The following is a 15619-nucleotide window of genomic DNA, read 5'->3' on the forward strand; positions in this document are numbered from 1 at the left end:
TATTTGCTAAAGAATTGTATTAATTTAAATTCGTTTATATTTTCAGTTCATAGACAAACCATTTCTAACCAGTAGTGTTGGGTGTACAAATATGTTTGTATAGTTTTTAGGGCTTTATTGTGAAAAATTAAGAGTGTGAGACATTTTTATTCACTATTCTCCAAATCGTCGTAGCTCGATGAGATGTACGGTGATCTCACTCCTCAGGCTCCGGTGAGCTCGAAATGTCATTCGAATGACACCGGACAACCCTGCCCGTAAAGTCCTTTCTAGGTCTTGTACATGGACAAGATGAAAAGTTAATGTCAGTAAGGCCAGGATAATGGATTGGCAGACGACGGCACTTTGCCGTAAGCGGTTTAGAGGACTCCTGCAGTAGGTCAAGAGTAAGTAATTAAGTCATGGTGGAAGGATTCCTGACATGTGTGTGTTCTCATATATTCAAGTCGTTTGGCCGTTCGATAATATGTTTTACTGATGGTTTGATCCCTTGTAAACAGCTCATAATATATGACATTCTTGTGATCCCACCATATACCGAACTTGCTTTGCTGGGCAAACAGAAGGACCGAAAAGATCCCAGACCTCAAATACAAAAATCGGTGGTGTCTGTTTTTAAAACGCTAGAAACTTACGTGTAGACCCAATAGTAAGACCCAATTTTTATTCACACATTCGTTCCACCGCGGTGATCCACAAAGACTGGTGTCAATCGAAAGAAAATGTATCCGCGAATTATAAGCATTTTGCGTAATAAATCAATCGGACTGTTGATTGTAGCAAATTTGTGCTCCACCTCCCGCAAAACTGCAGGACTGCGTTTTCCGGACAAGAAGCAATTTTTCGGTCATTTTCGGTCATTCTTCCAGCTACTGGCTGGCTACCAAATAGTCCGCTCCGCGTGTCAGTCGATCGCCAAGACAGCAGGGAACGATCACTGGTAGGGTGCCGGGTTGGTGCTATAGCTGCTTATTAAATAATAATAACCAGGTCCCGGGCCGATCGAATCGCATCCCTCGTAAGCCCTTGCCCTTCGGTTCGGGTTTGTGCCGTACGGCAGACAATGTGTAGCGTGTAGCGATACAGGATTCCCCGAAAGTCTTCACACACTCGCACACGCTATCGCTTTGCCGATTCGACTGGGGAGGGAGGGTTTGTGTTTTTTTTATTTCGTTTGGGTGAAGAATGGCGCCTAAATTGCGAAACCGGCCCTTTTTGGTCGGACGAGTTACGGTGTGGCGGGAGAGTTAAGAAAGGGACAAGACAAAAGCTTGGGAAAAGGGTTAATAAAACATCTGTCCATCTGTCTGTGCGCTTGATGTATGCTTTCGGTTTCGGTTTGATCGGCGAAAGCCTGGACGAGTGTTTGTGTGTGTGTGTGTTTACCAACAATTGGAGCAAGTGGTCGGTTGTCGAGATGCAGTTGTGTGCTTGATTGTTGTACTCTTCGCATCGTTTAGCCCTACGAAGGGCACACAGAGCTATGGGTGGTTTTGGGCAGAGGCCGAGGTGAAAAGCAAGTCTGTCTGTGTCTGAACATCAGAGCCGATGAGTAAATATTTCTCGAAATTGATTTTCTTGTCTCGCATGAAGCAAATGATAAATAACATTGGCTCGATAAATGTTAAGTTCTGGCACGTGAATGATATATGAAATATGTCTCTTACGTTTGTGACAAATGTGTGCAATATGAAGCATTTATAAAATAGTAACGTTAAGCTAAACGGAAAATTTTTATTGATGCCAGTAACATCAGATTGGTTGACATAGTTATGGCTCAGGATTCTCCTAATGGGAACCATCTGTCGAGTGGAAAAGATTGAATTGTTTCAATGGTTTCTTTCGTTTCCATGCCATTCGCTGCCCTGCCAATGTGTCTATCAAAGGATTGCTTTACTGCAGTTGACTGCATTCTTTCTCAAGTGAATATCCCCATACGGCTGCTTCATGCTTGAAAATGTATCCCGAAATGCACTAGAAGCTTGCTTTATGGACCATAATAAAATTGTGCAACGTATCGGGCAGCAATCGACAGACGACCAAAAACTTGATGCTGTCGATAGGTTATCACTTTCAAAGATTAAATTTTGTATTTCTCTACAGTCCTTCAATGTGGTTCGGGCGAAAGGTTTTTCCTTTTGCAGTAAATAGTTCCGTTGCCAGTTTTTGGTTGCAACATTTGCACGCAGACAGGGATACACGCGCGTCGCAAAACCATTTCACTGTCTGCTTGTCTATTGCGCACGACTGCGTTTTGAATGTTGTTATCATTTTCATCCCATTTGCTGTGAGACAACTGATCACAGTAGAACATGCCGGGTGTTTTATTTTTTCTGGTTTTGTGTGTGCGTGTGTGTTGATTTCATTCTGTTGATGTAAGAACAAAAACTTAAATTGAGCTACAATAGAGAAGCAGATAAAGTCAAGCAAAAATAAAAAGGAAAAAAAGATGATGTTCTTTACACAATTTCCACTCTGATTGCTTGCTGCTTTGTGTGTGAGGGAAGAAAAAGTTACGAACTATAAAATACGCACAATCAGCAATGGCTGCGTTCGGCCGATGGATCCGGTACGAGAGTGTGTTCCCGTTTTGCAGTACGGCGAAAACAATTTCCGTATCCTGCGACATCGCCGGTAGCGGTGTCCCATCTAGTGGCTTCATAATTTCGTACGTTTTCCCACCATCGTCAAACTCGTTGATTCTTGCGATGGCCCACCGGGTACGACGTAACTTGGGTTCCGAATTCTCCTTGCTGGTAGTTGTCACTTTTCTTCTGAGTTTCAGACTGTTGCGGCGAGACTGGGCAATTGCGTCAATGATCATATCTAGGACGACAAAGGAGGAAAAGTATGATTCATATAACAACACGCTTGTTTCGGATGATAAACACCGTACGTACCCATTTCTTCGGTGGAAAGCTTCGGTGCTAGGAGCTGAGGAAATCGGGTTGTGCCTTCGTGCACGGGCAAAGCTTCACAGGACCGATAGAAGCTTTCCGTTTTCCGTGGTCCTTTGTTGCCTTTTCCACTCCGTACTAAGTAGCTAATTACGCGATCAATCCCATACAGTACGGAATCGTCCAACGTTGGGCCGAACAGTTTGAGTCGGATGTCGTGCAAGTTTATGCTGTTGGCGCTCATAACGTTTCCAGTTGTCAACGGAACACCACTTTATTATTATTGTTCAATAAAAAAAAAGAACACTTTGAATTAATTTTTTAATAAAACTGCGAAATATTGGGGTTTTCTTCTTCAATGTGTATAAAAAAAATTATTGAACAAATGACTTCTGTGGATTACCTCAAAATAAATCAACGATTGCTGTGTTTGCTTTGTAGGTAACGGGTTATTCCGATTTCATTTTTTATATTTAAAGTTTTTTAAAAATAAAATTGAATACGTAAAATATTGTAAAATTCTTATCGTAATTTGTCGAAATAAAACCTTTTCGCAATTAAAAATTTGAATAACGTAACGTTTCGGTAACGCTCTTTCTATCCGCGTTTAGCCAAGACACAGATAACGTAACGCATGTAGAAAAATTATAGCGTTGCCATAAAACAAAGCTTTCCATGATATAAAAGCACCCTTAAAACGAAATACAGGGTTTATGTACGGACATTGTGAAAATGCTCGATGTTTTAAAAACTCGCAGCTATTTTTCATACATTTTATGTACAACTGAATTTATAATAGTTTAAATAAAATTGCTATATTAATTATTGTTGTCTGCAAGACATATTTTCTACCGCTTTATTTAATTGATATTGCAAAGCTTGCTGGCTCAATGTTTCATATTGTTAAATTAAAAATAAAATCATGGACTCATTGTCACTTTTAAAAATAGCTTTACTTACACGCTTTTTACACACTTAAATGATTTAACAAAATGAAATGTAAAACACAATTTATAGTTCTATTTTCTTAGCTTTATGACCATGTCGACCTGCTTCTGGTTTATTCGACTTATTTTTACCACGCAGCTGGATAGTCAATCTTTTCTATGGGGGGAATGATCCGGATGGGATTTGATAGCCGGTTCTGTTGTGTAAGACCATTTTCGCTACCACATACACCACTGGGTCGCCCCAATTTAACAATTTCAGTATCAGCAATTTCGATGAAATGAGTGAACATGAAAGTATTAAATTATATAGTAAAAGAGGAAACACGTAGCAGTTTGATTTATTTGCTCTTCATCAAAACTTTCATGCATATTATAATGATATCCGTGATAATAATAACCAGCAGATACAGATGACTATATTAATGTTAATTGTTAATTTTTTAATGTTACTATGTTTATTATTATACTATAAGAATTCCAAGTATTCTAAAATAATAATCAACATGCAAAGTATAAATGCAAACCAAAAGGATTGCAAGACCCATTCCATGCCGTTGCAAAAGAAATTGCAGAAATTGTTCACCATAGCGTGGGCAGTGGCCTGGCCATCCATTGCCAAATAGTAAGGCACACGAAAAATCGATACACAGCGCATAGAATTATGCAGTGTTTTGTTTCTCTTTTTTCAATGTTCCTTGCCAGAACTGGTGCTCGCATTTTCCACAAGAAACACACGCAGTATGGCGTAATCTCCCCGAAAAAGGTTCTGTCGTACGCAAACGCTCAACTTTGCAGTGCTCTTTTTCGTTCGCAGCCGTCCGAGTTTTCCCGGCGTTTGGGGCAAAAGCTCGCTGGCAAACCGAAAATGGCAACCCAGAATGTATCCATATCAACGGGGGCCATTTCTGGGGCAAATGATGCGAACGTAACATTACGTCGCGCTGGTACATAGAATCACACCGGAGTAGGCGGAGTTTAGAAGGCTGTACTGGACGGCTGTCCGGGACGAGAAGTCGAGCGGGGAACGGTGGGAAATGTTGGGTGCAGATTTTCCCGAACGGCCCTGTGCACGAGTGTGGGTGGAGATGCGGGTGAACAGTTTTCCGCTGTAAATTAGTTCGCGTGTCATTAAAAAGTGATTCCGAAGGCAGCGGGTATTGCAAATACTGGGTACGTTTTCATAGCGATTCAAGGCTGATGCAGCTTACGGCGGTACGAATGTGAATCTTAGCACCATGAAGCTGATGAACGATGGATGTAAAATTCCTTATCACATGCCATTGGTGGTGGTTACATAAGACATGCAAATACCAGATTCACACGGAAGGAAATTAGAACTCATTAGAATAAGATGGTATTTCTTGTTGAAGAGCTTCACCGTTTGAAGCTTATGAAGCCAGTTTACAAAACTGGTATAATTTGCTTAACTATTTAATACTATAAAATGTTTAGTATTGAGCAGAAGATGAGTGTTTGTAGTGATTTTTTAGTACCATTATTTAACATACATAAAAACGGTAGAAAAAGCAGATATTGTACATATATCAAAATTGTTTATAATTGTTTCGTAACAAAATGGTTGTAAATGAAAATTCAATATCTTTTGAATTCACTAAAATGTGCACTCAAATCATTATCTAATTATGAAGAGTCATTCAATTTATTTGTGTATCATTAGGGATTGCCTCGTTTATGCGTTTTGTACGTTTTATAAATCAAGAAGTAAACATAACGTCCACATTTAGTAACATATTTCGAAATATCAGTAGAAAATCAATACTAAACTAAATTTAAGTTGGTTTCAGTAAAGGTTTCTGTATTTAACATCTTCATGTTGCCGTCTACCCCAAAAATCAAAGTGATAATAAAATACCTTTTTTGCCACGTGCTTAGTTCATCAACACACAGAGCGTTACTATGGGGAAAAAACTCGATTCAGCAAGCACGAGTTATGCACTTTTGAGAGAGCAAATTTACGCATTCCATAGATGCGTGCATGGTAGTTTCTATGGTAATCAAGCAAAAAAGAGAGAATAAAATAAAGCTGTTGCGTTAAATAGTTTCAAACTTTTGCAAACGAAGCATTAATGTGAAATATCGCACAATATTTAAACATTATGGCAGCAATAAAAAAAACAAGCCAATAAAAAAATGGTGGCCCGTTTTTGGGGAAATATTCTAGAAGAATGCCTTCCAACCGCTCTACTCCCTCGCTAGAGTGCTCATTACATTCTTTAGTGCTCGAGTTACTGTTAAGTGACTGTTTGAACGACTTTATTAACTTCCGCCCGTGACCGAGGTGGAAAAGATTCGAGCAATGTTGTCAACATCCGACCGTGTCTGCAGTCATCGCTCATGGACAAACAGCCATAACAGCCGTCGATAGGCTCGTGGGTGGGTGGGCGAATGAAGCAAACAATTCGTACGCTCGACCACGGCAACGACTTTTTGGCAGGGATGAAAAGGATGACGCATGGACGGTTTGCTTTGCTGCATGCATCTTTTGCCAAAAGGTTTCCTACTGCCGGTTTTTCTCGCCCTTCTTGCTTCTGGCATAAATCGAGAAGAAAGTTATTGCTCTATCGTGGTTGCGTGGGAATGAATGGAGCGGATCTATCCTCGGATAGGGCCAGGAGTGAAGTGGCAATAAGTTGGCACCCCACACAGTTGCATGGTTGGGGAAGAAGTTCTGGGAATGCCTTGGACGCGTGTCGGTTTGCGATCGACCGTATCGACCGTGTACGATGGGATGGGTATCGGATTGGCAAAGAATGTCAGCAGAACTTCGTACGGTTTTAAATGTATCTCGCGATACTACGTGCCGGTAGGATGGAATAAAAGAAATGAGAGCACAACAAAAAAAAAAACGACAACCCGGGATTAAATCGAGTGTGCCACACTGATAAGATTGGATAAGAATTATGTATACGTTTATGATGAACAAGCAGCGTACGCGATGAACACTATGATTGATAGTAGCAGTCGATGTGTTTAATATCGCTACTCGATGACTTCACCACAAAGAATAGCACAGAAAAGCTTAGTGTTGTTACTTTCCCCCCAGGACCATTTGGTAACAGTTTTACATGCTGTTGTACTTGTCATCAAGTAAAAACAGAACCACAAACACACATCCGACCATTCTTGATTACGTTGTTTTGCTTTATTTTTTTTTATACAAAGCGGTTAAGAATCAACTTCATTCTGCGCTTTAAACTCTAGTACCATGTCTAGAGTCATTTTTTGCAGTACAAAGTACATTGATAAGTGGTATAAATGATTAGCTCTGCACGTTTTCCATTGTATGTACGAAAAGGAAAGAGAAAAAATAGTCATCCGATACGGAACTGGAGGATGCATTCGGTTGCGCACTCGTTCATAGAGCCGCGCGTCGTACGGATTGTTTACCGTCTGTAGTGCCGTAGCCACACGCTCATCCTGATAAACGCAGGCTACTTTTCCAACCAACTACTTAAGATGCAAACGCATGCCGCGGCACGTTTCAGTAGCCAGCCCGAATGTGTCCGGTAAGTTAGTACGCGGTTAAACGTTTGGTGAAGTTTCAGTGTTGCGGTGGTGTAATGCATGCTTATGCTTCTGTGTTACAGCAAAATGGTGCGTTCATCTCGTGTGATAGTGCTCATAACTACGCTTTTCGTCGTAGTGCTTACGATTGAAAAAGCTGCGTCCAACGAAGAATGGGAGGCATCCGTAGGATTGCTACCAAACGATCTGATGAGTGAGGATATTGGGGGCGATACAACGGACAAGGCGATCATCACACCGAAGCAGGTGATAGAGAATCAAGTGTCGAAAACATGGCAATCGATCGTTAAGCAGATGGTGGACAGTACAAGCACCGGCATGAAGCAGAAGCGGACGGTACCCGCGCAGGGTGGTATTTTCCTGTTCCTACAGCTACTTGCAATGTATCGCAGTACGTAACTTTTAAAAGCTCATCAAAACTGTTGCAAAACGATGAAAGAGTGTTAATCACATATATTCTCTCTCTTATTACATTTACTTCTGGTAAATATGCTTCATGCAGGTTTACTATCACCAACCAATATGTTGAATGCGTTACCAACGAGTAAACTAATGCCGGGGAATGATAATCCTTTAAATGCATTAAATCCGCCACATTCGAATCTGGTTCCAACGGGAGGTCTGGTTCCCGATCTGAATAATCCTGCAAGTGCTACAAGCTATTTACATCCGGGAGGTACCGGTGTTCCAGTAGTCAATTCTCTTCCGGACGCTTCGCATGCCACAGGAATGGTAGCACCGTATTCTGGTGGTAATGCCTTAACTGGAGGAGGAATGGTTCCAACAGGTGCGATAGGCGCTGTTCCAATGCCGGGAGGCGCTGGTCCAATGGCCGCAGTCCCAGGAGCTATGTCGGCAGCCGCTGGTCCAATGTCTCATCTCCCTGTTCCAATGCCGGGAGGCGCTAGTCCAATGGCCGCAGTCCCTGGTGCTATGTCGGCAGTACCTGTTCCACTACCGGCAGGAAATCCTATGACAGGTTTGATATAAGCGGGAGGGAGTTCTTCTTAGAGGATGTGTATAAAGATTGAGAGATTCATGCAGTTCAACAGTTCCTTGCATGATAGTCAATGTGAGAATTTCCTTCAAGTTTTTGTGCGAAAACTTGTTTGAGAAGTATGCCGAATGATAATCGTACTAACAAGATAAAATAAAAATTATTCTACGTAATGGTGTATATACTTTACTTAACAGATTACAGATTAGAAGATCTTGTATTTTGTCCTTTCTAGTGTTTGTAACAAAGATATGACTACATCTTAATTTGGGTTTATCAGCGATTCCTGCATTTGAGTCTATCAACGACTTCTTCATTGTTCCTCAATGCGGATTGTTTCTTAATGAGGAGAAAGTGAATACTGAGACGCGGGTGCATATTGAAAAGATAGGAAGATTTGAGACTAAATTCAATGGTATAATCTCCCAGGTTTACACAACCTCTGTGTTAATTGATTTTTGCGAAGCCGCTGGTCACCTGTTTCCAACAATTTCCAACAGATAACTGTGTCCAGTCGTGAATCATGGTTCTTGCTCTAGCAACATGAGTCAAACATGGACTTGCACATCAATGAATCTTCTACTATCTCCTTTGTAGTAAAAATGTATGCATATGATCAGGATTTACAACATAAACGAATGGGTAACATTGTAATTAGTAGAAGCATAAAAAGGATGTTATAACATAAATTATAATGAAACATAAAAGTTTGATAAAATGTTGCAATGCTGCATTGAGCTATAATTATTTTAATTGGGCGTTCCGTTTGTTATGATGATTAAATCAAAGGTATAATTTTAACATAAAACCTTATTTAAGGATTTCAAATATGACCAATAAAGTCAATCACCAGTTACCTAGAACACTGCAAGAAATGAAGAAGGATTTTAAAAGTAAAATGTAGCAAAAGCATTTATATGTTAAACTACCAAAGAGGTGTTAAGCAATTTCAATTACATACTAACACGAATACTTTTAAGCAAATTCAGAAAAAAGCATTGCTACTTTAAGATCAATTCTATAAATAAAATCCACCCCTTTTGTTCTCACAGTTTTGGTACGTGAAATAATGCCGTTCCATTTATAATTTTACAAAGCAAAAGGTGACATTTCCCATCATACAGATTGGTTCCACCGTTGGTGTGATGTGAGGACAAAAGCGAATGCTAAAATTAACCATTTCCATTTGGTTTTTTTTCTTCTTCTATTTGCGTTTAAATAAAGTCTACTTTTCCATTAAACACGGCGTCTAGCCGGTAATGTGATTTCCACTAAACTTTCACCAGCACAAAAACCAGACAGAAATGTTCGAATCACTATATGAATGTGTAATAAAAAGGATGTCAAAATAAAAAGCAAATAAAAAAAAAGCAACACCCATCACCCACTATATTGTGCATTTTACCAACGGGGTCCGAACGAAGGTCGGAAGCCATTGCGGTTTCGCTGGAACTGTGTGTAGGATTTTATCAGCAATCATCGACGTGGACAAAAAAAACGTTACATTTTGTCGTGAAAAGCGGGAAAGCGGGAGTTTGTATCCATGCGAACGATGGCAAGTTGTACATAAGCGTAGCAAGGATACGATACCGTGCCTTAAGCGCATCTGAGCTCCACCTTCGCCGTCTGTCGATTGGCGTAAACGGTGTGGACCATTATGTAAGGTAGTACAAACAGTATACTAGCTACTGTTGCCACCCTGAAACATGGGCCGCAAGATTTCGGATGCTTCTGAGTGGCCGTCGTTGGGAAGGTGTGTGCGTATGTGTTTGTGTATAATGGGGGGAAGAGATTCTTCTAACACAGCTGCAAAAACGCTAATATAAACGAGTGGCTTTCATGTTTGTCCTGGGGAGCAAAAGTGGAAATGTCCGTTCGACGCATGCGTCACCTGTATGGAAGGTATGGCAGCCGTTGGCTAGAGCAGGCCATCGACTACGATGGAAGAAATGAGAGCGCAGCTGGTCCGGGAGAGCTGAGCCGACTGTATCGCTATTTGCCGGAAGATGCCAGACAAGGACGATCCAGGACCTGGGCCCGAACCAGACGATTGCTAACCGTCGTCGGGCTAGTGCGGTACCAGTGCGTAGCAGTTCGAACCGGAGTCCGTCGCTGACAGTTCAGTTGGATGCAAGCAGATCGGTTGCGCTACTAGCGGACCATCCTTACCACGGGGTGGGTCGCACAGTTGCCTGGGTGCTACTGTGGTGAGCTGGGGTCCTCCTGGGTCGGTGGACCTGCGGCGGGTCGGGTCCGGTGCGTCCGTGTGTGTGTGTGGGAGGTAATGTGCGTGCGTCCGTGCGTCGGTGCTGTCGGGGCCGTTGACCGTGTGCAGTTCCTGGTGCAGTGACAGGCCACCGTCCTGAGTGTAACTCACAAACCAATAATGCTGTATCGCGGGTGAAAGCAAAGCAAAAGATGGAATTCAATGCAGTTCTAGGTTGTCTGTGCATTCGATCCCGCTGGTCCGTGAGTTCCCGTACGTGCGTAGGTGTGTAGTTGTGGTCATTGTGGTTGTGGTTTTGGGGCAGCTTTTGGTGGCAAAAGTGCGAGAAGCAGTATATGTACTGCTATTTGCGCTATCCACTCCTGTGCTACGATCGTCAAACAAACAATCCTAACAGATGAGCCTGAACAAGCTGATTTGCATCATATTCGGTGAGTCAAGAAAATTTGTAATATTAGCATTAGGAAAATGTACTAGAATGGGCACCTAAAATATGGCGAATAGTTTGCGCAGACCTTAAAAAATGTGTAGAGCTTGTGCGCATGATCAACCTACCGGAGGTCATAGAGCATGTCCGTTGCTGATCATCCCTGATGGAAAATCCATCCTATGGAAAAAGTGTTGTGTAACATAAAGTTTTCTGTTTCATCGCAGAAGTAAAACATCCATCAAATGTTTCAACATATAACTCCCTACTTTTTTATTTTACTAAAATACAACTTTGTTCAGTAAATAGTATCTATTTTTATAGCATTTATAGCATACATTACTTCTTTTTTAGTTTAATTTGTATTTATAGTTAAATAGAATTAAAATTGTCCACCTGATCTTGTAAAATCAAAAGATAATTTTAGATCTCTAATTTCTTTTGGAATACATGTAAGTTGAAATTAAATTTCAAATCTTCTGGTTAGGGTTTGTTGGGCATAAGTTTTTTAGTTATTTATTGCTATACTCTGCAAAACTTTGTTGGTTAGTTGTTGTTACACTGACAAGAAAGAAGGCTATTCGCAACATACCCACGGTACCTGATATAAGGATATTCGGACAAAAGGAGATTTTGAAGTGATGATCAGTGATTTTATAGTACAAAACAAATAAGAAAACAAATTTATGATACCTAATTCAAGTCAACAAATTTGATAAACTTTCTTTTCAAAACCCCGTCTCACTGAAAACAAGGTCGACTCTAGAACCCTTAAATATAAACAATATTGGTCATAGGCTCCACAAAGGAGAAGGATGAAGGGAAATGGAGTAGAGAGCACAAACCCGTCTATACTGTTAGAAATCTCTCCTATACCACATTCACTTAGTTCTAAATGGGTTACTTTTAAATAACTTTACTGTAAATAGTTGACAATACTTAACATTTAATATGTTATCTTTATTTTTAATAATGATTTATTTCCATCTTTAACTAATGCATCATGAATAGGATATCCTTCGAGATCATGAAACAGGCTACCACAGCTCACTAGAACCACGCGGCGAACGTATCGCTCGTTATCAACATCATTGTTCAGCACACATTAGCAGTACATTAGACGAGAAGAAATACAAAAAAACTGCTTCGGTTTTAGGCCTTACATCATCCGGTAATCACCACCTGAGCGGCTAGCCTCAGTTACTTAGCAACAGCACACAATGCCGGGCTTTGCAGATCTCAAGGACCGGGCGTCCAACGTTTTCGGTGGGTAAGTATCGAAAAAAAAACCCCCGCCGCACAACATGGGAACGTACCAAAGCAAATGTGGGGAAGCATTTGTAATCCGGATTTGGGATCCACTCGAACGCACAATGAGCGTAGCGTGAGCGGCTTTTTGTACGATGTTTTGTAAACCGAAAACTGTTATCTACTACAATCTATCGAGCATGGTACATCCTTGAGAAATATGGCTCAGTTAACTCACGGGGAATGCTGTAGGCTTTCTCAAGCGCAACGGCAAAAATTATGAAATACGGTTCCTGATCCGATTTGATGCGCCTATTGCATTTTCGATGCTCGACTTCGGCAGCAACTGTTTTGACGTGGTGCAGAAATTTGATGTTAAATGGACCGTGCATTATAGCAAATATTTTTAAGCAAATTAATATTACGCCGTAAATAATTATCTTAACAAATCTCAAGGATACATTACATTTCGAGAAGACTAGCTAGAAGTTTTTTGCAGCTTGTTTATACGAAAAAAATGTTTTCTTTAAAAGAGGATGCTGAACAATCTTCCTTCCCAGCAAATGCTATCCATTTTAAGCGGATTGAATTGCAATAGATCTCTTTACAAAGCTAAGGATTTGTATCATTTTTAAACGTTTCGTTGCCTAGCCGCCCCACACCACCACTGGGTCGACTGTGAAACGACTGCCGCATAGATTGGGAGGATTTGTTTATAAATGACTAAAGTACATGTTTCGCTTTCATCGGTAACGCCCACTCACGGGTAAATGCTTTGCATCTCTGCAGTCGGGGCGCTTTCCAGCGAGAAAAGGGATTTTCCGACGTAGAATTTTCCATACCACTTGCTGGCTGGCTGCTGTGCCGTCCTTATCGTCCTGTTTAATAGAATTTGCTTATGATAATACCGCCTAATGGGGATCCTAATGGGCAGATTATTTACCAGCACAACGGTACATCGGCAGTAAAAGGGGTTTCCTGCGGGGGAAAGGTGGAAGTGTTTTCCCTCCCTCGCTGGAAAACTTTGTCCCATGTAAAGTGAAAAAAAAGAAAGGACTCGAAAGGACAATAACAACACAATATCTAAACGCTGCTGGCAGGCAGTGTTCGATCGGAAAACTCGCATAGAGTGGGCCTGCATTTGCTGGGTGGAGTCCTTGCTGACGGTTGATGGACGCATTTTGAATTTAATTAAGCACTGGTACGAGAAAAGGGTGTTTCCGTGTTGGCTCAGCTTCCGGTGTTGCCGTATGCATTCCGAACGTCTCGCAGCTAAAGAGATTTATGCAAAAGCGCTCGTGGCAGAGTTTCGCTGCTGGAGAGATGGAGAAGAAGGGAACAAATGGCGTTGGGTCCTTTTGCTGTGGCTTCAGGGCACTATTTAATGAAGTGAAATCTCCACTCCGAATATTAGCGTTTGTGCTCCGCAAGAGCATTCATGTGCCAAGAAATGTATCAAAATTATGTGTCAAAAAATCAAAGAACTTCCATTGCCCAGAGAAGGAACATAAATTTTAAATATGATACGGTTTTTTTGAGGTACGATGAATACATTCGTCTAAGCGCCAATCATGATGGGTTTATATAAAAAAGGGGAACATGATAAAGTGAGCATGGCTGTAAACAGTAGTCGGCAAGTGGTATGAAGCGTGTAACCGTGACAATATGAGCGACGCCACAACGCATCAAACGGCACGTGCTGATGCCAATTTCGTTACGCTACGCTAGCGCTAATGCGGACACTATGTTCGCAGCTATTGGTTTTCCGGACGGATCTGCCACAGAAAAAGACATCAAGCCCAGTTTTCACAGGTATCGAGTGGTCGGGAAAAATGTTCAAATCTTTAAGTGAAGTTGTTTTCCACCATCATCGACCGTCAAACCGGCAGAGTCGTCTAATTCGACCCCCGGGGAACAATTTGTTTAGATGTTTGTGTTTTGTTTTTGCTTCCCTGTTTGGCGAAACCCTTACCGGGGAGTTCAAGAAACAATAAGAACAAGCTCAGGTTAGAGATATTGGGAGGCGTTATAAAACCTTTCGCTGCGGGAGCTCCAAAGGGCCACCCTGCTGAGATGCGCAGATTTATGATGGTTTGGAACTTGGTAACAATTAACGACGCGTTGTCTAGATGTCAGGGTTTATTAGACACAGTTTTGATTTGCTGTTATCAGCCAGAACAGAGTTTTTAATTTCTAATTTAAAAAAAATTCTAAAGAAAAGTGCCAAAAAGGAAAAAAAACATTTCAGCAGTCTTCATTTGAATAGGACATTTTTATTGTTCCTTCTTGAAAGGATCATAAATATTCAATAGTCGATTCGATATATGTCCAGCATAAACTGTTCTTTGCATCGTGTCGTTATGAATAGAACCATCCAAATTTGGCCGCTTTTCCCCCGTTTTTCTCTCACCGGCATCATGTTGCACTGAAAACGATTTATCATTTCGGTTGTACCGGCTCGATGGCGCCACGAAGCGATATCTACAGCATCTTACTGAGAGATGTTTTCTCCCTTGGTCAAACTTGCCTGGCTGTACAGTTTTTCCCTGCAACCGCTTTGCGTATACTATTGAAAGAAGTCCAAAAAAATCGAACGTAGGAAGAACCAACAAAACGGGAAGAGTTTTCCGACGGGTTGGCGACAAGAGCACTAATAACCGATGTTATTTCATTTCTCACAAGGGTGGAAGTAGCCTGCCTATGATACTGCTGTGCACCAAGAAAAACGGAACGAAGAAACGTTAAAGATCCGAACCGAAATATACTCATGTTCTATGGCTCAGAACTTTACGTCACGCACAACTAGAATTATTCGCGTAGTTGTCTCCCTTTGGCGCGAATCCAAATCGTATGTCCGCAGCTATAAAAAAGAATTGCCAGACTTTTTGGCGAGACTGGCGACTTTTTGGCGGCTCCAGTATTCAATGGGACGAGCTGTTGGTGTTGTTTATTCTGCTGGATGCTGGTGCGATTGTCTGTGTTGAAGTGGTCGCACAATGCGTTTGGTTCGTAGTTCGCCCGGAACGCACGTTATGAGAATTCGGAAACTCGGTCAATCAATAAATCCGCTAACAAGAGTTGCTTCCAGAACTGTAGAACACAATTTTTTTATTTACATTTTTATCTCTTTCAAACTATTTTTCACTCCAAAATGGAAAAGTCACATCCATGATATAAAGGGTTGATCAAGGGAAAACATCCGTAACCCAATGTGGTAATTGTTTTTAACGGTTACCAATCTGCATTTACTTATCACCCTCGATGTGGCCACGGTGATGGTAAATGAGTTTAGCAACATTAGTGAATGCTCGTAACCATCTTTCCCAT

General features: G+C 41.2%; 3 protein-coding genes across 3 annotated transcripts in view; 2 read left to right on the top strand and 1 right to left on the bottom strand.

Moving 5' to 3' along the window:
- Positions 1 to 1714: 1714 nt before the first annotated feature.
- On the bottom strand, positions 1715 to 3288 carry LOC125766278 (uncharacterized). Its single transcript, XM_049432078.1, has 3 exons — positions 2901 to 3288; positions 2536 to 2826; positions 1715 to 2367 (listed from the first exon to the last, which is right to left on the bottom strand). Coding segments are annotated over exons 1-3 (534 nt in total). The 5' UTR covers positions 3142 to 3288; the 3' UTR covers positions 1715 to 2365.
- Positions 3289 to 6057: 2769 nt separating this feature from the next.
- LOC125766268 (uncharacterized) lies at positions 6058 to 9042 on the top strand. The gene is made up of 3 exons (XM_049432064.1): positions 6058 to 7374; positions 7456 to 7784; positions 7896 to 9042. Exons 1-3 carry the CDS (start codon positions 7325 to 7327, stop codon positions 8381 to 8383), a joined length of 867 nt encoding a protein of 288 aa, XP_049288021.1. The 5' UTR covers positions 6058 to 7324; the 3' UTR covers positions 8384 to 9042.
- Positions 9043 to 10388: 1346 nt separating this feature from the next.
- Positions 10389 to 15619, top strand: part of LOC125766234 (vesicular glutamate transporter 1) — a 28337-nt gene continuing 23106 nt past the window's right edge. The window contains exons 1-2 of the mRNA XM_049432003.1: positions 10389 to 11048; positions 12056 to 12314. Coding sequence (XP_049287960.1) covers positions 12265 to 12314 — 50 coding nt within the window. The 5' untranslated portion in view covers positions 10389 to 11048; positions 12056 to 12264. The remainder of the gene's footprint in view (positions 11049 to 12055; positions 12315 to 15619) is intronic.

The sequence above is a fragment of the Anopheles funestus genome, chromosome 2RL (assembly GCF_943734845.2).
Source record: "Anopheles funestus chromosome 2RL, idAnoFuneDA-416_04, whole genome shotgun sequence".
Classification (NCBI taxonomy): domain Eukaryota; kingdom Metazoa; phylum Arthropoda; class Insecta; order Diptera; family Culicidae; genus Anopheles; species Anopheles funestus.